The sequence below is a fragment of the Buteo buteo genome, chromosome 7 (genome assembly GCF_964188355.1).
Source record: "Buteo buteo chromosome 7, bButBut1.hap1.1, whole genome shotgun sequence".
NCBI lineage: Eukaryota > Metazoa > Chordata > Aves > Accipitriformes > Accipitridae > Buteo > Buteo buteo.
Genome location: NC_134177.1, coordinates 47,470,357 through 47,495,740, shown reverse-complemented (window position 1 = coordinate 47,495,740; position 25,384 = coordinate 47,470,357). Strand labels below are relative to the sequence as shown.

Here is a 25,384-nt window from a genome sequence, read left to right as displayed (position 1 = left end):
AAGTAATGAGGTGGCTCTGACTACAGCTTGCACTATTTGTCCTCTGCTGACCAGAGGAACTTGAGTGACAGAAGTTCAAAACAAGACACTCCAATGTTACTGTTCTGTTTGTAAAAGCAGTGAATGTCCACTAAAGAAAATAGTAGCCAACCGGATCTGGACGGATTCCAAATCTTCAAAACCTTTAGCAGCAGTCCCTCTGGGTAACTTACCAACACAAAGGAAACTTCACAGCAGTGCAAAGCCTAGCAGAAAGTGGGGAATTGGCCAAAACTTGCATTCTTGTGGCCAGTCTCCAATGAAAAAATGGTCCCTAGTCAACAAAGAAAAAGGATGGCAAGCACTTAAATAAGAAAATGCAAAGAGTTAACTCTAAAGGAGTTGTACTAAGGTTCACTTTGATAGACCAGTGCAAATACGATTTGCTGTCTTCTTGTTTAAATGAGATGCAGTGCAGAAAAGAGAAAATAAGGAGAAAGGCCATGAACATGTGTTGATACCTTTAGATGGACTAATCCTGTGAAAGGAGACCTGCTTGCTGTACCTGGGAATGAGATCAGGGACTCCTGTGGGCAATTCAATTACACAGTCCATGCCTCAGCATCCTTTTTTGTCAAATACAGCGAAGGGAATCAATATTTCCTTATTGTGCAGAATTATTGGAAACTTGCCTTCAGTGTGCCATGCAAAGTACATTCTATGATACAGAACAAAACAGAAAAAGGATTCACAGAAAAGAACAAGCACCTGAATAATAGGAAATCAGATTGAAAGACAGTGGAGTACCCACTTTTGCTGTTCATACAGCAACTGTCAAGCAGAAGGGTGTAGCCTTGGGAGGAGAAGGGGAGGGATGTGAGAAACACAATGTTCCCTAGAGGTCTTAGGAACAGCTGACTTGGGACAGGCATAAGACAGTGCAGGCCTCCCACAAGATTATAGATCAGAAAGGAAGGAGCAAAGGAGGAAAACAGGGAGGTGTCAATTGAAACCAGCAAGTCCCTCACCCGTAGAGATAAATACCCACTTCCCACTTCTTCTGGAGGAGCTGCCTAGTCAATACCGGTTGAATGAGAGAGGGAGCTCTAGGAATAACATTGAGTCCAGATTTGAAAGAAAGTGTGTCTGAATCTCCTTTATCTAAGCATGTTTTTATCTGGGACCCGGGTCCCAAACTAAGCAACTGTAATCTTTTCATGAATCAAGACACCACTGATAAACTGGATTTAGAAACCTAAACTGAAAGGCATTCCCAGCACTTTGACTAAAGCAAAAGCTGGGACCATGGAAATGAGCAACTTTCATTTCTTCACTTTTTTTTTTTTTTGCAAAAGCAGGCTCCTTTTCTAGATGTTTGCTTCAGGAGGAGAGCAGGTTGGTTTGTTGGAGCGCGTGTGAAATATTTGTGCGTGAAAAATGTCTGTGCTGACTCTGCTGAGAAGAAATCGAATTAGTGCCAACTACAGTTCCTGTGGAAGTCTGCTAGGAATTCAGCTAAAACCAAGCAAAGCAGCTGGCTGTTGCAGAGCAGCAAGGACAAAGTTCTGCACTGAACTGAACCTGTAATCTTGAAAGGTAAATTCTGACCTTACTACTCCCTTGCTCCAGCCATCCTGCCACTGCATGCTCCATATTTAAGATACCTCTATCACTATTTTATAAACCATTGGAGGTTTACATGTGCCTATACATGCTCTACTGCAAGAACCAGGAGGCCAAGAAGTTGATTGAATCCAGACGTTAGAACCACATATTCACATATCATCACAAACAGCAGCAACATGGGCAGGAAGAAGAATACTGAGTGAGGACAAGAGAGAAGACGCCTACTTTCAGATAAGGAGGTGGAAAAGCTGTACAATGCAGAGTCAGGATGCAGGAAGGGGAGAGCATGATTGGATGAAATGGGGGAAGAGAGCAGTTTACACTGCAGGCCAAGGCTAGGCACTGCTCTCTAAGGGATCAGCATCCACCAACAGAGAGAAGCACAGAGGAGCATGTTTGATTTCGCAAGTCTTCCAGCTGTTCCTGGTCTCCCTCAATCTATGCTTACAACTCAGATACATTTGGCACTGGCTGGATACGAGGGTGCTACAGGAATGGCAGGTCTTTCACATAATTTGCCCATGAGCTTCCTCTTCACTGTGCCAAGAAGGCGGCAGACAAAGCTTTGGCTGCCTTACAGAACTAGTCTGACAGCCGGGCAAAAGGAAGCTGCAGAGAGCCTGTCGTGCTTGCAAAACCTCCTCCAGCAGGAGGAGTTTTAGATGGTTCAAAGAGAGCATTCAAACAAAAACCTCCCACAGCCTGAAATTCAGCTCATGCTAATTGAGCGCTAACTGCAGGCCTTCAGGAAAAAAGAATCCTTTCCTCCAGTCAGTACTGCTCCGAACATAACAGACACCAGAGCAGTATTTACAAGTATGTATGTGAGATGTGTGGTTTCATGGTCTTTAACTACTGCTTTAAAGACAGTAGGTGAAATTAGCTTTTTGTTGCAGACACCATTTAGAAGTGGGAGATCGAAGCAGCCTTTGGACTAGCTTTTGATACCCTAACATTGAATAATATGCTGCACTTGTTCTTCTTGGTAGTAAGTTTCAAATCAGCTCACAAAGGAACTCAAATCTTTGTGTTACAAAGAGACTTAGGCATGGCTGGTGACATGAAGTGGAACCAGGAGCTGAATCAGGTCTCTTGTACCTGAATCCCTTTCCCTGGTTACTAGACACCACTGCTCCCATTTGCTGCTGTGCTACCCTAATAAACACAGGTATTTTAAAGCATATCAAGAAGCAAGGGTATGATGCAGTAGCAGAGCCAAGCCCACCTCATGGCTCACGGCCACTGACCTGCCCTGGCTTTCTTGCTGTTTCTCAGCTGGTGGCTCTGGGGCTCATTGGAGTTTAACTTGACAAAGAAAGCAGAACATTTTTCTGCTGAGTTAGTGAGCTGAATAGGTTCAATGAAGTGTTCAGTGAGCGCTAGAGCCAGCTCAATAGACTGGGACACTTATGGCTGGGAACAGTAACAGCTGGGACAGGAACAGCTGCACCTTTCGAGACAGTAAATTCGAGACAGCATTGTCAAGACACACACAGTCTTGCAATCTTCCCTTTTGCACTTCAGCTAACAGATTCAATGATGTGAGCCACTGTAAAGAGTTCCACTCTGAAGTGGAACACTGCTGAAGACTAGTTAACAAAGGCTGACCTGTATTGTTTGCGTTAGTAGAAAGGGACTAGAAATCAAGTCCTTTTGGAAGGTAGGAATTCCAGGGTCATCAGTCCAGGTGGAAAAATTGGAAAAATAAAGATTTTAGTATAGTTTAGGTCATTCCCAAGAAGATGCTTTTCTGATATATCTTATTCACTACAAGCCAATCATCCCAGTTACTCCTGTTATTGCTGGATAGTAATGGTCTGTGGCAAGGAGGCTTTACAGGTAGCAGTTGATTCATTTAATTACAGATATACATATATTCTGCCTCTAATTCAAATGCTGTCCAAGCACACAAGTACAGTTTGCCTGTTTTAAAGCAGTCCATTTGACCTAGATAAGTGCCATTCCCTCTCAAGATAAAAAACTCTTCTCACATTCTTTTTAAAGTTCTTTCATGTTGCAGGCTCCATGCAACACCCAGAGGTACAGAAGTTTTAACAAAATTATATTAAACAAGGACTGTAAGACCTGTCATACTTGACACTGAGAAACAAAAATGAAAACAACTGACCCTGAGACATTCTAGGACTTAGCAGAAAAAGAAGTGTCTTCTACCCAGGCTTTTGAAAATCACATTTAAAAAACAACCAGCTGAGAACTTACCTCTATGTGATGCTTGACTTAAAAAGATGCCTAGAAGAGGTCTTGTACAGTAACGTTATGCACTGGAAGGTTTACACAGAATTTAAATTGAAAGAGTTATTACAGGCATTCAGAGAAAATCACCGTTTCATTACTTTCCGTTTTCCCTCCAATCAGTACTTTCCAGCCACTGCCAGTCCACTGTGTTGCTTTAGGAGTATCTTTCAACTAAGTTCCCAGTGGAGCATCTGATATTTTTCCAAGAAAAGCTTTTGAGACTCTGAACGAACAGTCCTTTCAGTACAATCTCTGTGCCCAACAACTTTCTACATAAAAGCCCTCATTATGAATTTTGAGTCAGTGGGGTTTTCTCAGTCAGTGTGTGCTGCTGATCAGGATTTCTTGACCTAGAATTGGTATTTCCCATATAGTTTGCATGAAGCCCCAAAGCACATTCAAATGCTGTGCAGGCTAATGACTACAAAAGAAAAAAAGAACAAAAGAAAATCACATTAAAAAATTTGATTTGGAATTGGCAACTCTGTAACCTCTCCCTTAGCTGCCATCTCATTAACATATTTGTTCAAAAGCCTTTTCTCTGGTTCATTACATAATTTGTGTTACAAAATCCAGATAAACACTCATTATTCCCAGGTCTAAATAATGGCTTATTGGGCTTCCTTTTTCTTCTTTTTCTTTTATTTTTTTCCAGAGAAAAATGGGGTCAGAAGGGGCTTGTTTGGATGGGAAATGAACCACACCAACTTCTGAGTAACATCTGGGACATCTGTTGTGTATGGCATTACAATACATTATGCAAATACTAGTGAATGATTCTTCCTAATACCTCTGCAAAGTAGAAGAATTGCTATTATTGTCCCCGTTTTACTGACTAAGAAGGTCAGTTCATATTTTCTGCATCTGCTGTATCTTGTCGTTCCACACCAACATCAGAGAAGAGCCTCTTGCGTCATACTGCTGTAAGGGATCAGTTGTAGTAGCAGGTACAAGGAATGCTAGGCCTTCCGTCAGAAAATCCTGGACATACTGGTATTGACATTGAAATGAAAACCTGAAGTTCTGTTCCTTTTTCTCTCTAACTTACCTTTCTTCTGAAGTTCCCTATGTAAAAATGTAGAGCTGTGTGATCCCCAGCTGAGGTCCAGCGACAGGCAGGTCCTGCTGCACCTGGCGCCTCTAGTGCTGTTGGTCAGTCCCAACCATGACAGAATATCACTGGGGAGAAAAGGCAAAGCTGATTAATGCAGGCTGGAGACTTCACCTTGCACATACAGGGGTACCCTGAAGCGGTCCGAGGGTCCCTGGGGAAACAGTGGGGTCTGGGAGTCTGCTGAGGCAAGGCTGAGCAGCCACGCTGTGGGGCTGGGTGAGGTGAGGCTGGAGGACCACTGCTGGGTTTCTCCCCCACGGTGATGGTGGACAAATATTTCCTCTCCGCTAGCTGGCTGTTTTTGTCTGAGTGGGACAGCATTGCCCCAGGGAGGCCAAGGTGGGTTTTGAGGCTGGATACCACTGTGACCACCCCTCCAGAGGTGCAGGTGCAGGAACACCTCTGTCCCCGTCTGCTTCGGGCAGCTCCAGGTGGCAACCTTGCCTGCTGCGTAAACCAGCTACTGTAAATTAAACTTATTTGGGAAAGAAGGAAAGTGACACCCTGTAGTTCCTTGTTGTGGTTTAACCCTAGCTGGCAACTAAGTACCATGCAGCCACTCACTCACTCCTCACCCACCCAGTGGGATGGGGAGGAGAATTGGGGGGAAAAAAAGTAAAACTAACTTGTAGGTTAAGGACAGTTTAATAATTGAAATAAAATATAATAATAACAATGGTAATGAAAAGGAAGATAACAAAAAGAGAGAGAAATAAAGCCCAAGAAAGAAAAGTGATGCACTAAGCAATTGCTCACCACCTGCTGACCAATGCCCGAGCAGCAATCCACCCCTCCTGGCCATCTCCCCCCAGTTTATATACTGAGCATGATGGTCTGTGGTATGGAATATCCCTTTGGCTAGTTCGGGTCAGCTGTCCTGGCTATGCTCCCTCCCAGCTTCTTGTGCACCTCCTGGCTGGCAGAGCATGGGAAACTGAAAAATCCTTGACTTAGGATAAGCGCTACTTAGCAACAACTGAAAACATCAGTGTGTTATCAACATTATCCTCATACAAAATCCAAAGCATAACACTATACCAGCTACTAGGAAGAAAATTAACTCTAACCCAGCTGAAACCAGGGCATTGCTCTAAGAACTAGCGAACTAACCTGTAGGTGGAACTCACACTAAAAACTAATACTTGCCTGGCAATGCTGCTGTTTCTCCTTTAAAGAATTTTTGGCTAAGCAGCTGTTTGGGGTGGAGTTATTACAACAGAGGCTTTCAGTTTCATTTTTTTTTCCTCTCTGCTCTTAGAAGAAAGGATATCCAGCAGAATAAAAAGAAAAGTAATGACAGAAGAGAGCAGGTTCTGCAAAAATTGGTAAGAGATCTTTCCTCCTCTCCGCCCCTACAAAGTATGGGGATTTCAAGAGTTTTCTAGGATTTTCCTTAACGTTATCTAGGTCTCCTGTAACAGGGAGAAGAGGAAGAACCACACGGCAGGAGGGGTGTACACTAGCCATTGAGTAGTAAACAAAAATATTTTGTATGCATTTTCACATTTCCAGGTTGCTGGTTTCTTGCTACTTTGCTGTGGAGCGATTTCTTCCATAGCCCTCTCCCATGGTGCATGTTCTCTTTTTACATAATATCACTGTGGGTAATTTTGCAGTATCTGGCAGAGGAGACAGTGCATGGACCATGCCAAACCCAGCAGCTGCCTCAGTTTTCCCCCATGGCTGGTGTTTCTTTCTGTTGCTACATTTGCAGTTAAATGATAAAATATTCGGTTTTTCAGGGTAATTGGCTAGTCTCATAGAATAGAATACTGAAAGGGGCCATGAGGATAGCATAGTTTGGTGTGTCTCAACTAGCTAGGCCATTGGGCAAATTATATGAACGAAGACTGTGAGGCACTGCAATTAAAAAAAAAGTCAAACTTAGGAAGGTTAATCATGAGCTTAGCCTCAATTTTATGTGGTCACCAAGGAAAACCAATGCTTAGCCTTGCACAAAGAGAGCCTCTGCATTATGTTCTAAAAGGTTGGTGGGGATGCTTTGAATAAAGTAGTTGCTGCACACTGATCAGACTCCTTGGCAGACCAACTTTGCCTAAAACTTCTGATAGATGCCTCCAAACATTTCTTAAAAACTCTGGTAAAAGAGATGACACATTCCCACAGGAAATCCATTCCATTTCTTATCCAGTGCTGAACAGTGCTTGCAGATTGTTAAGGCTTTCTCTTTTTCCCCACTTTGTCCCCTGCAGTGAGTAAGCTGTGGGTGAGCAAGAGTTTGGGAGGAGACACAGCCTGGACACCTGACCCAAACTGACCAAAGAGATGCTCCATACTGTGTAACCTCACGCTTAGGAATAGAAACTGCATTAGAAGAACAGGGTTGGGTGTTGGGGTTTTTTTGCTTCCAAGGTGGCTATTGTTCAAAGGCTGGTTGGGCATAGGTATGCCTGTGGGAGGTGGTAAGCGTTGTCATTTGCTTCACTTGTTTTTTCCCCCACCTCTTTCCTTCAAGTATTAAACTGTCTTTATCTCAACCTACACATTTTTTCACTTCCATTCTTCCTGTTTTCGCCCACTGTCCCACTGTGTGTGTGGTGGGGTGATGGTGAGTGAGCAGCTGTGTGGGTACTTGGCTGCTGGCCAGGGTCAGCCTACCACACCAGCTCATTTACTCTTCCCTCTCTCCCATTTATGTGCTCGGTAGTAAACGAGATGTGTCTGCTGCCAATTTCTCTCTCCATGAGGCCCACTGCTTGCGGTTTCTCACTCTCTGTCCAGAATGTGATGAACCAGTTGCCCAAAAGGATATGAAAGACCATCAAACAGAAGCACACAAGCAGGTGAGGAATGCTACACATTCTTCAGGGTTTTCTTGCAAATGGCAAAAAGTTCTGCCAGCCCTGAAGTAGTATGTTCATGGTACTGTGCTCTATATTAACTAGATTTGAACTTCTGTAATTGTTTGACCAGAAAATCTGTAAGGGTCTGATATGACCCGTCAGGCCTGGTTACAGTAGTACCTTTTGATCTTATTGCACACTCAGCTTGAGAGAATAAAGCCTCCACTGTGGTATCTCAGTTTCCTCAGCAATACAAATTACAGATCAGGTATGGATACATGTTTGTAGTGCTTGTGAATTAGCCAGAGCATGCAAGTTAAATGATTTGATTAGAGGAAGACAGAGAGTACCTGATCTGACATAAACCTCGCTTGTACAAAGCTATGACATCAATGCACTTTTTTAACAAAACTGAAATGACAGAGTAAATTTATCAGCTCTTCATATAGTGAGGCAATAGCATTTTTTGTATAGCATTAAGAGCCCTGTAGCTAGAGGTACTACGTTGAAGCGTGAATACACAGGCATGACTTTTTATTCTGTCTTACTAATTTTATTGTTTTAGCAATTCCATTGATTTCAGTTACTTAACACATGAGTAGCTCTCATGGCAAACCTATAGAAAACTAGCATACCTATGTTTTCAGAGGGGCTATGGTAGTTTAGACTAGCTGAATATCAGACCTATACTTTTAAGTTAAACCTCAGTCAAAATTTTGAATACACAGTCTTTATTTCACATCACACTGCATTTCATATCGGCATCTTTGAGAGCTGGACCCTCGCACAAAATGACAGCTTCCTGCAGAATCATCAGATAGCTGTTTTCCTCAAAATCTAATCGACACAGTTCAGGCCTGACAGAGAAACAAAAATTCACCAACAGCTTGTTGACGATTGGAATGAAAATGACAGGAAGATCATCTCAGCAGCTTGAAGTTGTATTGACATGTGAAAGCACTAACCATCCTCCTATGCTCCCAATGAACCGCTGTATGTTTTGCTTGCAGGTCAGATGTAATCTTTGTCACCAAAGCATGCAGCAGTACCAGATGGAGCATCATGAAGTAAGTCTGGAGTGCAGTACTTTTTACCTTCTAGGCTAACCCCTTTGACCAGCCACCAAGAGTCACACTAATGGGTTCAATAGCAAAAACATGTAAATCCCTGACTCGTGTCCTGGACCATGAAGAAACTTAAACCTCTCAACAGTTGCAGTGTTTTGACATACCTTTTCCCCCTTGTAAGTATACCCTATGGTGGTTGCCCATCCAGTTGTTATCATCCTTGGCACCTCAAGCTGATGTTCTTTGAGGGCTTCTCAAAGACATTTCCATCCTGCCCCACACTCATATTACCTGCTTTTCCAAAGGAGTGCTTATACAAAGTGAGAGTCAATGAAACAGCTAAGGAGGAGATACACAAAAGAATTGGCAGAGGCTGGGAAGCGAGAGCAGCCTGTCCATGCTACCTGTAGTCTAACCATTTCAAGGAACCAAAGCAGTGAAGACAGCAGGCTGCCCCTGGTGGTGGTAGCTGAAGTATTGGAATTTTCTTGGTGGGCTTGTGCTTTGTTGCTAACCTGTACTGACACAGAACATCTTCACTACTACTGATTCCCATTTTGCCTTATATTGCCTAAATCATCCTAAATTAAAGATAGCCTAGATAGGTGAACTCCTAATATACCTAAGCCTGTATTTGGGGGTGTAGATACCCCTTAAGGAGGGCATTCTTAAACAGTCACTCATTGCTCTCACCCAGTGCCCTCTTTTAGTATTGATAGAAAATCTGCAATAATTTCCTCTATTCACGTGCAGACCAAGGAATGCCACAAACGAGCAATGAAATGCAAGATCTGTGAGCTTGAAATGCCCTTCAACAAGCTGCAGGAACACCTGAATACCTGTGCCAGCCGAACAGAGTGGTGTTGGGAGTGTAACAAATATATCATGTACAGAGACCAGGATGAACACAAAGATATTTGTCAGAACAGTGGTCTGTTCTATCATAAGGATGTGAAATTTCAAACCAGTGAAGCATCCACTAATGCAACATTTATTTCTCCCACTGGTAAGCAAAATTCCTCGTTGTCATGGACTGGGTCAACTCTGTTAAATCTCAATGAAAATTCTCCTGTCTTCTCTACAATTCTTAGTAATCCAGGTGGGAGGGGATTGTTGTTTAACCAATCACAGTGAAAGGGCCAAGTGTTGCTTTCTATTATGCTGGTTATTGTAAAGCCAGAGTAGTTCCACTGACTGGTAGCTCAGTGGCCATGTTCTTTTATGCCCCCCTTATATCCTAGAAGTGAAATTCCTTCTGTCAGAAAATAAGTGAACTACTTCTTTCTATTCATTGCACAGGAGAAAATATGATTTAAAATTTCCTCCTACTTCATATATAAAGCCAGTGATGCATACCTTGATTTCTTGAAGTTGAGAGGAGCCTTATTAGGCCTAAGGTATTGGACAGAGTATAAGACAAAAAAATCAATGAATCCTGTCAATGATTCCAGGAAAGAACTGGCATCACTAGGTGCAGTGGTTGGCAAAATGAACTATAGAGAGCAAAACCCCCTAGCAGCAGAATTAGCTAGGCCAGGGTCAGAGTGAAGCATTTTGTGCCACAAAACATGGGGCTGGAGTAGAATTCAAATTTCCAGAGGTTTGTGAGAAGGGATGGTGGATTGGTTTTGAGTGGTGCCAAAAGCAAAATGTAGTCACAGCTCTAATTCCTTCTTGGCCAGTGGAATCAGCATTCTGTGTTTCTCTAGAACCAGTGACCATAAGAGGATCTGAGCAGCTTGTCTAGATGACTAGTGTCAGTACTGTGTTTCTCTCCATTTTTTTTCCTTCTGAAGGTACTGGTGGCAATCTTTGTCAGAAGTGCAATAAGTCATTCCCAGATGACCAGTACTCCCAACATCTGGTAAGCACATCTGAAACTGAACAAGAGAATGGTCTGTGCTTAATTTCCAGCCAGGTTATTTCTCTGAAAAGCTATATATTAGGTAAGAAAGGGCAGTGTGTCTTGGCTCTTCAAACTATAGTTTCATGATACGAAGTATTCAGCTGAAGCATCACTGTGAGGTGGTGTCCACTGTCCCTCCCCATGACTCATGTCTGTCACAAATCACAATGTTCCACACAGTTGGGTGTAATGCCAATCTTCACCTCATTATGCATGCTCTCTTTTAACAGAATAAATGCAGTGCAGTCCATGAGATGACAAAAGTTCTTGCTGGCCAGTCAACTTCAAAACTCAGCAGTGATCCACAACAGTTGTCTTCTTCCCTGGCTCCCTCTTCCTGCTCCAAGAATGCAATGGCATGGAAAGATGTCCGTCCCAAAGGGAAAGAAAGGGGCCAGCCATTGACTTCCAAAACCTTGCTTAAACCCCCAAAGAACAAAAAGATTGGCTTTCCCTCTCCCACAAGAGGTGGACTTTCCACATCACCTCAAGCTCTTAAAGACACCCAGTCTTTTGATGTGATGGTGACCTGTGCCCATTGCAACATTCTTCTGCCACTTCCAACCCTTCAGAAACATGAGGTGAGAAGTGACATGTTGGACTTGGCCTCCTACATGCAAAGGGCCATACTTACAGAGTCACTACTTATCTCAATGCTGCCTGGGGTCCTGGTGCCCACTTCTGGATTCCATAGCTTCTTGAAATGCTGGCCATAGGTACACTCTCTCTGTAAAGCATGGAATTTGTTAATTCCATTGACTATTTATGCTCACATCTACACAAACAAGATCCATTGCCTATAGTCTGCTTGAGTTTTAGGAAAATAATAACCATGGCTCAAGCCATTAATTTTAAACTGAAATCCTGGAAAGTCTTCAGCAATTGTCCTTATTTGCTGAAGGCTGATATTGTTCCTGCTAAGCAAATAGTATGATTATATCTCAGCTGCATCAGAGATGGAGCTTTAGATAATTTTCCACCCCAACAAAGGACCCCAGTTGCCTCCCTACTGAATATGATTGCATGTTGAGTATAATGTTAAATTCTCCTCTGATATGACTGTTACTTATTTTTCTAGATCAAATGTCTACGTTTGACATCTTTGAAAAATGCTAGGATGAAACAAAACTCAAGCCATGGAGAAAAAGGTACTACAGAGTTTCAGAAATTTAGAATAGAATTAATAATTCAAGTTTATTCTATATTGGATTGATAGGAACAATAGGATATTTTGCAGAGGAATTGTGTTTAGAAAAGCTAATACTCAGAATATCACAAAGCTCTTTAGATTCCAAGACACAGCGGGTTCCCATGAGGTTGTATTAAGCAAGCATTGTTTCAGAGCCAGTATGTTTTCACTCTCTTGACTCTGACTAACATGTATTGTGCTTCTCAAATAATGCTACTATGAACAGTGCGGTACCTTCCCTACTGTAAGCAGAGATCAGCACAAAAGATTCCACAGAACAGATGTTCTGTCCCAGGTCTGTCTGCTCCGACACTAAATGGAGACTTCAAGTATAGTTTCAGAAGACAAGAAGTAAAATTATTTTTTCTCTATAGTAAAATTGCATATTCAGTAGAAGCATTGATATAATTATGCCAGACAATACCTCCAGTTGATCTTGCACTGATCCATAGGCAGTAAGTCTCTTTCCTCACCCTGTCCCAGACAGACTGTGAATCTTAACACTTCTTTCTTTGCATTATAACATCCCCCTCTGCTTTTCAGTTCCTAAATGGTATAATTTCCTTTCAGTCCAATTAATTAAGTGAAACTGAAAGTAGTTGTTCTCAATCTGTCCTTTTTCTACTTGGTTCAGTAAATGAGGTTATTCTCCCTGTAAAACTTTCCTCTCCTGGTAAATTAAAGAGAGAAAGCACCAAAGTGAGAAATATGGGGTTTGTCTAGTTTCGAATTACAGGACTCTAGTCTTGAAATAAAAGTAAGTACATGGTAATTACATGGATTATTTGACTTGCATTGTGGTTTTTTTTTTTTATATTATTCAACTGAGTGATGACATAGGAAGGCTGTAAAACCGAAACTTTAAAAACACTCATGACTGGGCTTTGTTTGTTTTACAGAAGACTCTTTCTACAGCACTCATGATTAAATCTGGAAATAGAGGCACATCTTCATCTTCACATTGAAGCTTCAGCTCAGCTTTAGGCAAAAGGCACTGAAAGTGCAATAGCTTTATTGACAAATAAAAGTGACTTGCTACTCTGGATCAAGAACAAAGAGTGACTCAGATTTTTATTCCTTATCAAGAGAGGCATTTAAAAAGTTTCACCAGAAAACTGGAAAAGTGATGGGGGGTCAACAGCTGTTGTGATTTAAAATATTTCTGTGTAAGCTTGCCTTAGGAATGTACTTTTTCCACTCACTTCAGGAGGGATAGCAGCTTATTTAAAAATGTTTGCTGTGGAGGAGAGAAGGAAATAAGGAATTCAGAATTCCTTGTGATATTGAGTGCCACCAATTCCCATTGCCCTCAGTGAGAGCTGAGACCTTAGTGTTTTTCAGGGCATGGCCCAGTGAAATTAAAAAGCATTAAATCCTGCTCTCCTTCACTTCACTGAGCCTTAGGGCTAGCACAAACTGCTTAGTCTCGAGAGATTGCAGACACATCCGTGGATAACTGAAGGTGTTCAACTTCTGATATACAAATGGAAACTCATAGTGCCCAATGGCGGAAAAGTTAATCATGAAGAGTGAGTGGATGCTTTATGCTAATTTCTGTAAACATTTGTGAAGCAGCCTTTGCTGCTTGGCATCTTACATCAATAAACGCTAAAAGATGTTAACAAACAGAACAGTTTCACGACAAGGTGCCATTTTCTTCTCATCCACCTTTAGCAGTGTTCAATCTTACAAGCTGATGGCTGGAAAGAATGTACATATGCTGACCTATAATTTGAGTAACTTCTTACTTCTCAGATCCAGACTTGTTGATACCTGCATCACTTACGCACAAGCACACATGGGATGCAAATTCAGGCTGAGTTCATAAATTCTCTCAGTGATTCAGCAGGGGCCCAGGCTCATTTATGCATATCTTAGGCATATCGCTCTGGGCAGGACTGAGCTGAAGTGCACCGATGGATGTTCCAAGAGGAGATACTTCCAGCCTTGTAACTACTGGGCTAGCACTGTGAGTGGGACAGCAGCTGGTCATGTGGCCTGACAAGTGTTAGTGACTTCTGAGGCTCCCTTAGCCATTGCAGCATAGGCTGTTTGTAACAATCAAACAGCTTTTCCTACATGCTTTCAGACCTCATTAATCTGAATCTGAACCTCTGCTACTCAAAGGCCAAGAGTGCATAACTTCATTCCCCGTCTGTCCCAGATGTTTTGCTAGTGAATTGCATTTGAAAGCTTGCAGGAGTATTCTGACCACATTTAAGAAGGGATTTTCAAACACAATCTAAGACAGTGCTCTCGCTGCGGTTTATTTTAAGCTTTTAAAAAATTGTTCTAAACTTGTGGTAAGCAGGTCTAACGTTGAACATGGTGCTATGAAAGAGCATTTTCTGTATTTGGGGGCAGAGGAAAGGGCTGTGAAAGCATGTCTGTTAAAGCCATGTCACTCTACGCATAAATTTATCCTCTTTTTTGCTGCACTCATTAGACTTTCACATTGTTCAATATTCTTATTATTCTTTGATACACATCACAGCAAGGGACTTGATGGATTTCCACACAAGCATAAGCTCTCTCACTCTGTTGTGTATTTTGGGGTCTGTACAGGTTCCAGCAAAGCAGGACTTGCCAGTCCTCCCAGGAACTCTCTCTTCCAAATCTCTTTGAAGAGAGCTGGTAAACATAACATGGTCTGAAGAGAGTCCACAGTAAATGAGTAAAACAAGTTTGGAGCCAAACTGGGCAGGCAGCTCATGCTCCACAATCTAAATATTTATACAAAGACAGAAAAACATTTTCATCCCTTTTGAAAAGGAACTTTGAAAGGTTTGCTGCAGAAATGCAAAGGAAGATGCTTTGCACCTACAAACAGCCCAGTTTACCGGACAGGACAACACATGGGCAGAACAGGCAGGTGAGGGGATGGTGCTCGCACCAGCCGGTTGTCACAAGGCAGCCGCAGCCCAAGGCCACGCTCTGTCACGGGTGAGCCTGACAGCGTGGGCTCACAGCTGGTCCTGCGGGACAGGAACCAAAGCGGCTGTGTCTGAAAAGTGTCACAAGACTTACATTAGAGCACAAGGCCAGCTTTAGCCTTAGAATCCTTCCCTTTTTTTCCTTTGGGGGGGCGGGGGCGGTGGGGAGAAGGCCTAGCTTATTAAAGAAGTGGGGCCTCCTCTCCACAAAAAGCACAGCGGGGCTTACCTCGGCATTCTATGCTGCAGTGTCATCGTGTGGCTGTTGGTGGTACTGGCATGAGCGGAACCGCGTCCTGGCCGGAGACCTGCGCTCCGGGGAGCAGGAGAGCCGGGCGCTGCCCCCGCCGGTCCCCGCTGCGCCCAGGCTGCGCTTCGCGGCTGCTCTGTCGCCCCGAGGCTACGCAGGCTTTGGCACTGCCACCATGTGATGGGTTGGCTCTGGCTGGACGCCAGGTGCCCACCAAAGCCGTTCTATCACTCCCCCATCCTCAGCTGGACAGGGGAGAGAAAAATATAACAAAAACTTGCGGGTCGAGATAAGGACAGGAGAGATCATTCACTAATTACCGTCACGGGCAAAACAGACTCAGCTTAGGGAAAATTAGCTCAATTTATTACAAATCAGCCAGAGTAAGGTAATGAGAAATAAAACGAAACCTCAGAACACCTTCCCACCACCCCTCCCTTCTTCCCGGGCACAACTTCACTCCCGGATTTCTCCACCAAGCCCCCCCAGCGGCACAAGGGGGACAGGGATGGGGTTTACGGTCATCACACGTTATTTTCTGCCGCTTCACCTCCTCAGGGTGAGGGCTGATCACACTCTTCCCCCGCTCCAGCGTGGGGTCCCACCCACGGGGTCAGTCCTCCACGAACTTCTCCAACGTGGGCCATTCCCACGGGCTGCAGCTCTTCACGAACTGCTCCAGCATGGGTCCTTTCCACGGTGTGCAGTCCTTCAGGAGCGCACTGCTCCAGCGCGGGTCCCCCACGGGGTCACAAGTCCTGCCAGAAAACCTGCTCCACGGGCTCCTCTCTCCACAGATCCGCAGGTCCTGCCAGGAACCTGCTCCAGCGCGGGGTTCCCACGGGGTCACAGCCTCCTTCGGGAACCCACCTGCTCCGGCGTGGGGTCCTCCACGGGCTGCAGGTGGAGATCTGCTCCACCGTGGACCTCCCTGGACTGCAGGGGGACAGCCCGCCTCACCAGGGTCTTCACCATGGGCTGCAGGGGAATCTTCACTCCGGCACCTGGAGCATCTCCTCCCCCTCCTTCTTCACTGACCTTGGTGTCCGCAGGCTTGTTTCTCTTACATGTTCTCACTCCTCTCTCCAGCAGCTGTTTCTCCCTCTCCCAACTTTTTTCCCTTCTTAAAAATGTTATCACAGAGGCGTTACCACTATCACTGATTGGCTCGGCCTTGGCCGGCGGTGGGTCCATCTCAGAGCCGACTGGTATGGGCTCGCTCTCTCTCGAACACAGGGGAAGCTTCCAGCAGCTTCTTACAGAAGCCACCCCTGTAACCCCCCCGCTACCAAAACCTTGCCACATAAAACCAATACACACCAGTCAGTAATTAATAACTTCAGGCTCCCGGCTAGGTTAAAGGCAACAGCATCTGGTTAAGGAGAGCAGCGCGCCGAGTGCCCAAGGGCCGGAGCACTGCTAAGTCTTCCTGTGGCATGCCTCGGTGCCCTGGGTGCAGGTAGGAGAGCTGGCTGCTAGGAGTTGTCTTGGCAAGAAGCAGCCGCTTGTGAGCCCCTATCTCTCTCAAGGATCTGGAAAACACCTGAAAACAATCGGACTCCTTTCTTCGCCCAGGGTGAGGCAATGGCCGTTAACAGCTGCATCAAATGTTACCCTGGTCCTGGAGGTGCTGTGCTTGCCCTGGCCAGCAAGGTGACCCCTGTTCCCAAGCTCTGTGAGCTCCCTGGGGACAAAACAAGGCTATTCATTTTTGCAGAATGACCTCTTTCTAAATTGCTGACCTCTGGAGGGAGGGTAAAGGGCCAGTTCATTTGCAGAGACAAAGGACTGTATGAAAGCAGCAGTGGCCTACACTTACTGCAAATCTGAGGGGCCATAAGGGATATGGGCAGGGCAGCACAAAGTTAAGGGTGAGAAGCAAGCTTCCTTTCTCTTTTGCTCTCGTTGGTTTCAAAATTCCCCAGATTTGTAATCCAGTTCGGTGTGAAAGTGGAAATAGCTTTGGTCACTAGATGGCAATAAAGAATCAATGTGCTCTTCCCTGTTGAACAAGGGACGTTGGTAAGAGCTTGGCCTAGATTTTGCCCTGGGAGAAAGAACTGGAAGATACTGGAGAAACCATGAAAACAAGTGTGCAATCATTCTGCTTGGTAATGAGGATTTGTTTTGTTACTGTCTTTTTCTTAAAAAAAAATTAGATAGGTTGTATTAGGCAAGCAGAAAATGATTATCAGATTAAAAGTATAATTCTGACTGAGAAAAGGAAACTCAGCCTCACCAGGACAGGTACTCAGCGAATATGGCATCATACTCCTGAAACACTGCTGATGTTTCAAATACACTGGGATTTCAGTGCTTTACTCTGAAGCTTAAGGCACATTTTTATTCTTTAGCAGTGACAGGAGGCAATCCATTTCTGTATGACTCTCTTCCCTGGTAAAAGCTTACTTACATGCCTCTCCATACATATATTTTTCTTTAAACAATCTTTTGTCATAGTGAAAACTTTAATACAAATCTATGAGATACCAGAGTGAAGCACACCTTGTATTTGTTCATTTCCTAGGTGCTGTATGCTGGTGGCTTCTCCTCCACTGCACTGTGTGCTCTGTGTACCTTAGTTTTGCTTGAAGGTTAATCTCACTTGAAGGCAGGACTTTTGTGTGTACAAAAAATTGCAAAGCCAGCTGGCATATCCTACTCCTATATAGTGTTGTGATTTGAAAGCAGTGTTATGGGAAGCAGAAGGAACTAAATGAAGAAATTAAACTGACAATATACCCTGCAGTGAGCTGATGGGGAGAAGCTGAACGACCTATTTTTGGTTTTGCCCACTGCTGCTTCTCAGTGGTTCTGTTGCAAAGGACAATGTGGGATCTCAGTACTTATTGCTGTCTAAGGGTAAAAGTCATCTGTTAAGAGTGAACACAAGGCCACCATACCATCAGCATGTTTGAAGAAAAAATAAGCAGCACATTTTTTTACAAACCATACCCAACTGTGTAACTTGCATGGTACCTCATGACTGACAGCTCTTTATTTGCTGTTGAAGGGCTTTCTGTGTTGCTTGATTTGAGTCATGTTAGGGTAAAACTTGCCAGAAACTTGAGCCCGACTACTTTTTTGATTATTTAGAAAAACCCACAAAAACTAAAAAAACTATTAGATAGATGACTGGGACTGGTATATGAACATTTTTCCCAGCAATTCAGAAAGAAACGCAGTAAAAATGCAAGTAAACAGTAGAGGAGGTTGAATGTTAAAAGTAAATGAATTGGGTGACTGCCAGTAATTTCAAAGCTGTGTATTTCTTTGATTTCAGAAAGGCACATTTCCCACAGTCCACAGGCCTAGATGCTGTCTTTGCCTGGATGTGTGCAGAAGTGGTGCAGCTACTTAAATCAGTTCTTATTAAGAGCTGTCAAGAACAATCTTGTTCCCTGGAACACAGAAGAACATGTTAAAAGGATAGCAGCCTTATATATAGCTGTGCATCCTTACATTTCATGCCATTTCGTTCTTGAAACGTTGCTGGCAGATTCCTCCTTGGATTTAATGCAAACTGTTTGATGCAGGCCCCTTACAAAGTGCGGGTAGGGATCAGGTTGATAAATATGTCAGTCGGTCAGGCCACCAGCTTGGTTTCAAAAGAAAAATTCACTAACATTTTCTTGGCTTTGTAAAAAGGCGGCATTTCATTTCTACACCATGAATTGTAATGATAACCATTGTGACTGATGATTGAGAAGGCACGGCAAGCCCGTGGAGATAGTTATTGGAAAAATGTTCAAACTGGCTGTTGGGAAGTTGCACTTGTACCCACCAGTGTGAGAGAGACAGCCAGAGGTCTGTGGTGAATTCTTCAGTGGCTGATCGGACTAAAGATATGCTTAGCCCTTCTCAGAGTTACCCTGAGACCAAGCCTCAACGCAGCTTGGGTCGATCATGATAGTGCCTGGGTCCTGCAAAGGCAGTAATTGCTGGCTGGATTACTCCAGCGAGTGGGTCTGGGGACTCCATCCTGCAACTGAGTGCGAGCAGTGCTGTGGTGGTACCCGCTGCGTAAGTGGTCACATCTGTGGGGAAAGAAAGAGAAAATCAGGCTATCCTGTCTGAATCAGAGGGTGTGACTAGCTCCTAAAAGGCTTTTCAGTATGTTTGATTCTGCTGCAGTGCACATGTTATCTAGAGAAAAATGGGGAAAGAAACTAATCAGTATTTGCAAATCAGTAGACCATGGTGAGATTAATCTCCCGGAGCTGCAGATGCCTATGGAGGAGATGGCTGCAGTGTACAGACCAGGAGGTCATTAAAGACATGCCATAGCAAGCATGCACAAGAGACCTGAGTTCAGGAGGCAAGGGCAACAGCAGTTAAGATATGCATTTTCAAATGCTTGTCTCCTTAAACTGTGCAATTTCTCCACAGGTAGGCTGAGTGTGTCTACATGTGTGTAATATTTACAGATGCTTGAAAAGACATATCCACATCCTCTCACCCATGTATAAAATATATAAATTTAGGTGCACAAATTAATATAAAAGATTATTTTTACCAATCTTCAGTTTTCCTTTACCTGAGATAGGATTTAAGACAAGAGCCTCTTTCAAGCACCTGTCTCAATTTCTGAGCTGTCTTCATGTTACCTGTATTTTTCTCATTGCTAAGATTGTCATTACCACAGTATTTAGAAACATAGGTATCTCTTTTACTTCTGATATCCACTTTGCCCTGGGGCTGATAGTGATAGACCCTAGGGGACCTCTACTATTTCTCTGTCTCAGCTTCTCTTTCTATGATCTGTGCTATCAGAGATTTATTACCATGGGAGTGTGAGCTGAAAAGTCATAGATTCAGCTTGTTGAAGGATCCCTGAGGCCGGAGGCAGCAGCAGATAGTTTGACCGCTGGTGTCTGTGGTTGTACCTCCTTTTAACCTCGGTGCAATTCTGGGCATCTCTAAGCTGTTCGTCCAGAACAGTGGTGTGGTGACAGGAGGAAATGTGTGAGGAAATGAGTTGAAATGAGGTTATAACAATGGCAGTAAAGTACTGCAATTTGCATCAATTCAATCAAGCCCACTAGCAAGTCATGATGGGGGAGGGCAGGAGGAAATAGAGGCTGCTGAGAGACAGGCTGGGTGCTGCTGTTAGCATGAGCAACTTGATTCATCTTGCACTGCTTTCACACCTGTGCCATAAAAATGAGTGGACTAAGGTAGGTAGGGATCTCCCTGCAGCCATGGGAAACCTTTCAGAGTCAGCAGAATGGAAGGAAATTAATCTGTGGGCTGTGGAAATCAGTATCCTGCAACTGCGTAAAATCCCAATGAGCCACGTGTCTGAGGCGATGGCAGGACACGCAAGCAATGGCAAGATTTGCACCAGCACGTACTGTGTGGGGATCTTCCTCCTCTTCTCTATCTTTCAACAGAAAAGTGTCACTTCTTTTTCTTTCTGTGAAAGGGATGCTGCTACTCCCACAGGCCCGCACAAGATAGCAAAAACTGGTTTCCCATGACTGGAGGCAGTTCGAGGAAATGAGATTTTATGTTTTGTGTTATATTCAGAGGTCACAGAGGGGGAGGATGGGCTTACAACATCATAAACTGCTGTATCAAATTTTGGCTGGGGCACAGTTCCCTCTAGTACCTCTAGACATCTCAGACGAGAAAGGTGGTGAATGGATTTATTTCTAGTAGTCCATTTGCTGTCCCCAAAATAACTTTTTCTACTAAATGCGATAAAAATTTCATATCTCTTCTTGATTCTTAGAGTTTGTTCTGCTTTTAACGGCTAGAAGTTACTTATCCCTAAGGCTTGAGCTTCTTGAAAGTTGTCGTTGCAGTAGGTCAGATTACGCTACCCCATAGGGAATTTTCCACAGAAGTAACTTGCCAGTTGTGCAGAGCTTGGAGCCTGGTGCCAGCACTATCAACTTATTAAAGATGCTTTTCAGGAATAGGGAATATACTTTTATAATGACTTGCAAATGTGAAGAGCTGGTATGGGTGTCAGAGAAAACATTGAGTAGAGGTGAAGATGAGGAGTGAAAATTGCTCTTTTCAAAGTAATTTGCAATGGTTAGTGAGAGTGGCTGGTTCACAGATCAGTCCTGAGCTAGTTCTCCTCTTGGGCTCTTCCGCAGAGGCAGTTGCAGCTGCATAGAGATTGTCTCGAAGCAACACCGAAATGAACTCTTTTCTTTCTTTTGTTCCTTCTTATTTAAAAAGCTTTACAAAACGGGGTCTCTGGATAATGCAGCGCCTGTTTATTAATCACCCGGGATGGCCTTGCTCTCTGGTGGGGCCACCAGAGCGGAGTGCCCTGAGTACCGAGCCCACGCAGATGCTCCCCAATGGGTGGTGTGTCCCTGCCCACCACCCTGCGCGTGGCTTCTGGGGGCTGACTTCGGCCCGGCCTCCAGGGCGCTGGGGGAGAGGCAGCAAGCTGGGTTTCGGAGCTGGCTGCGGCTTGTGATGGCGGCAGCAGTTGGCGCTGAGCGAGCCAGCGTGCGGGGGCGCAGGGGGAGCGGTGAGCGTGCACAGCACCCAGATCAACCTGTGCTGCTCCTTGGCAGTACGAACTGCACGGACTGCATAAACGCCCATCGCGTTTCTCCTCTGATGCAAGCAGACTTGTTATATTTAATAACTATCATTGGCTTGGAGAATCTTAGCGGTCTTTTTCTTTCCCTCTAATTACTAGACTCTTCAAGGTGAGCTTGGAAGGAAGCCCCCTTACTCAGATTAGAGGCTAAAGCTCAATTGAAAGTTGTATTTTTGTGCAAAAAGCTTGACTTTCCAGCCAACACATAAAAAAAAGATTGGGAGGTTTTTTTAGTTGACAATAAAGCTGGTTTTGCCAGTTTGAGAATTATTTTAGTAAGTAATAGAAAATTGCCGTGAAAAACAAGTCTCTCTGCACAATGTCTATTTAGGTGAAAATTCAGTTTTCCGGCTGGGCCAACTTGCAAGTACATTCTTCTAATTTGGGAAGGCAGCTTCTGTCATTGAGTGCTGACACCAGGCACTGAGAACATGCGTTTTCTGTGCTTGTAAAGTGTCCTTTGGTTTAAAACATTGAGCTGTGCTGTTTTGGAGGCATGAAGAAAAATACATGAAGACCTGAGTGGGATTTGCTCATAAAAGCTGTTACAGAAAAGGTTTTCAACATTTGCATGAATTCAAACTGTGTGCTGCATAGGTTTTTCTCTGCTGTCATTTTTGAATGGAGAGCCTATTATGTCTTTTTGTGACCTGTTAATTTGGTTGAAAAGCTGTTTTTTAAGTAAAGGGTAGGCCCTGTTTTTCCCAGTGCTACTTAGAAAAACATCAGAGAATGATTTAAAAAAAAAAAAGCCCTGAAATGTGAGCCAGGAGGAAGCATAATAGACACTTATCCCTGAAATTACTCATGACATTAGCACATTCTTATGATGTGCCTTGGTTTTGTGCAGGAAGCCTTGTTGTCGTTGGAGGGGGTGGGTAGTGAAAATTAAAGAAAATCAGTGGGGAAGACTTGGTAGTTCTCTGTAAAACACTGATCTCTAGTCCTGAGGAAGAAAACATTAAGTTTATCCATTGTACAGAAACCTTGCAGGTGGAGGACTAGACTTTAAATGGTCACTTCAAAAGCTGTGAAAGTTTTTTCCACCTTTGCCCTCCAGTTCTTTGAAATCCTCAAGACTCAGTGAAGAGATGGTTTTAATGTGTTTCACAGCATGAGCAGTAACCAGATGAACGGTGTCTGCATTGGTGTGCCATCCTCAGATACCAGTGTGAAAGTCCAAGCTCTGGTGAGTGATGGCAGTGTTTTTCAGAGGCCAAGATGTTTTATTTCTAAGGAGCGTTAAAAGCTTTCTGTGACTAGGAGAGATGCTGTTTACAGCGAGACTTTCTGAATGGTGGTGATGGACTTCCTATCCACAGGTTGTATCCCCTGCAGGGCAGAAATGGGGTGGGTTTGCTGATGATACCAGTGACATCCCTATTTTAGTGCCTGCTGAGTTCCACGAGTTCGGGCTAAACTGCCTCGCTTTGTGCGAGGCATGAGAGCAGGGAGCTGGTTTCACGCTGGTGGAGCCCGAGACCGTGAGGCTGGCAAGGGTGGGCAGTGGGAGCCATTCCCCCTCGGGCACCCACGCTGGCAAAAGCTGGCGTGGATCTATCTGCTCTTCCATGTTTTGGTAAACTGTTCAGCTGTTCCACGTGAGGACGAGTGTTCAGCTGGACGAGAGCACGTGTCTGTGGATGCTGCTGGGTCTGTTCTTAGCTGGAATCCTCAGAAGGGGTTTTTATATACTACTTTTCTGTGCTACTTTATGCATCAAAGAAAGCAAGTTGTTCAAACTGGTTCGCTAAGACAGCAACAACATAACACTGAGAGGATTGTTTAATCTCAAGTTTTTCAGACAGGGTAGCTGTAAATCAAAGGGCAAAAATCATTCCCTTTAAGCAGAAGTATTTTCCCAAACTTCATTGAGGAAGGGTGTGTAGAATATTTTTCCAAAATCTGTTGCAGAAGACACTTTATTTTAAATACCAATTAGACCTTTAAATGACTTTCTCAGTCATGGATGCACAGCAAAAATATATAAGCATATTTTCTGAGATATCAAAAACTGTGGGCATCTATTTCCAGTTTGGAGAGGGCAATGAAATGTGACTGTGCTGGTTTTGGCTGGTGTAGTGTTTGTTTTCTTCGCAGTAGCTAGTGTGGGGCTGTGTTTTGGATTTTGTGCTGGAAATGGTGTTGATAACACAGGGATGTTTTCGTTACTGCTGAGCAGTGCTTACACAGAGCCAAGGCCTTTTCTGCCTCTTACCCCATCATCGAGCAGGCTGGGGGGGCACAAGGAGTTGGGAGGGGACACAGCCAGGACAGCTGACCCCAACTGACCCAAGGGATATTCCAGACCATAAATAAGTCATGCTCAGCACGTAAAGCTGGGGGAAGAAGGAAAGGAGGGGATGTTTCCGAGTGATAGCGTTTGTCTTCCCACGTCACCCGCCGTGACACTGACGGAGCCCTGCTTTCCTGGAGATGGCCGAACACCTGCCTGCCTGTAGGAAGCAGTGAATGAATTCCTTGGTTTGCTTTGCTTGCATGTGCAGCTTTTGCTTTACCTAATAACCTGTCTTTATCTTAACCCATGAGTTTTCTCACTTTTACTCTTCTGATTCTCTCCCCCATCCCACCAGGGGGAGAGTGAGCGAGCAGCTGCGTGGGGCTTAGGTGCTGGCTGGGGTTAAACCACGACAGTGACAAAATAGGATTTTAAACTGAGTTGCCTACACATTTTTTTCTCGCAATACCAAGCAGATAAATGTAAACACACATCATAACACATAAAAATGAATCCCATATTGAATATTTAGTTGGAGAAGCAATAAACTGCACTAAAAATTGATGAATGGCAAATATATTTTTATTTAAACATTTATTTTTATGGCATTAACAAATAGAAAAATATATGGAAGTATGCAAATAATTTCATAGGGACATTAAAATAAAATGAACAATATAAAGTTGCTCATCCTTCATGGAGATTTTGTGGACATTATTAAAGCACATATAACATGGCTGGTGGAAACACTGGAAATAGATTTAATTCTTCAAAAGCCTGAGCTTTCACTATATTTCCCTACTGAGAGCTTGAACTTTTAAAATGTTGGAATAAATCTGCTTTATGTTGCTTTTCTGACATACCTTTATGCATGCCTATTTTATTATAAGATGTGTAATTGGATCCTCTTGATATATTTTTCTTTAAAGTTTTATTTAAAAAGTCAAAGAAATAGTGTAAACTGTGATAAGTAGAACCCTGTATTAAATAAACTTTACCAAAGGATGATTGTCTACAGTACGAGTTTAAAGTGTTTATTATAGACTACTTCCAGATAAAAAATGGGACTCTTGCCCTGTTGCTGGTTGAATTTTCAGAAGCCACCATGGTGTCTGCGTGGCTGTCGAGCTGCCTCTGCAGGGCAGTGACCCCTGTGGGCTTGCTCCTCCTTGCTGCTGGCAGGGACCCCACTTGGGAAGGGAACACAGCTGTATGCCAGCAGTGCTCCGGTGTTTTAAAATGGATGGAGGAGGACGCAGGGAATCACCCCAAACACAGGGATTAACAGCGAACATGTGGATGGATATTTACTTCCTTTTGTCTGATGAGTTCTTCTTGCTGCGCTGTGGCCACTTTTTAGAGCACCTGTTTATCATCTTTCAGTATCAAGCTGCCCTAGCTGGAAGTGAGCTGGATAGGATAGCTCGCTGGTTTATTAGCTTTCAATATTGCA

At 43.8% G+C, this 25,384-nt stretch overlaps 1 protein-coding gene across 1 annotated transcript; it reads left to right on the top strand.

Annotated features, from left to right (window-relative positions):
- Positions 1–6,179: 6,179 nt before the first annotated feature.
- XAF1 (XIAP associated factor 1) lies at positions 6,180–13,562 on the top strand. The gene is made up of 8 exons (XM_075033373.1): positions 6,180–6,300; positions 7,644–7,779; positions 8,790–8,846; positions 9,600–9,852; positions 10,643–10,710; positions 10,983–11,333; positions 11,831–11,900; positions 12,841–13,562. Exons 1-8 carry the CDS (start codon positions 6,269–6,271, stop codon positions 12,867–12,869), a joined length of 996 nt encoding a protein of 331 aa, XP_074889474.1. The 5' UTR covers positions 6,180–6,268; the 3' UTR covers positions 12,870–13,562.
- The last annotated feature ends 11,822 nt before the right edge of the window (positions 13,563–25,384 follow it).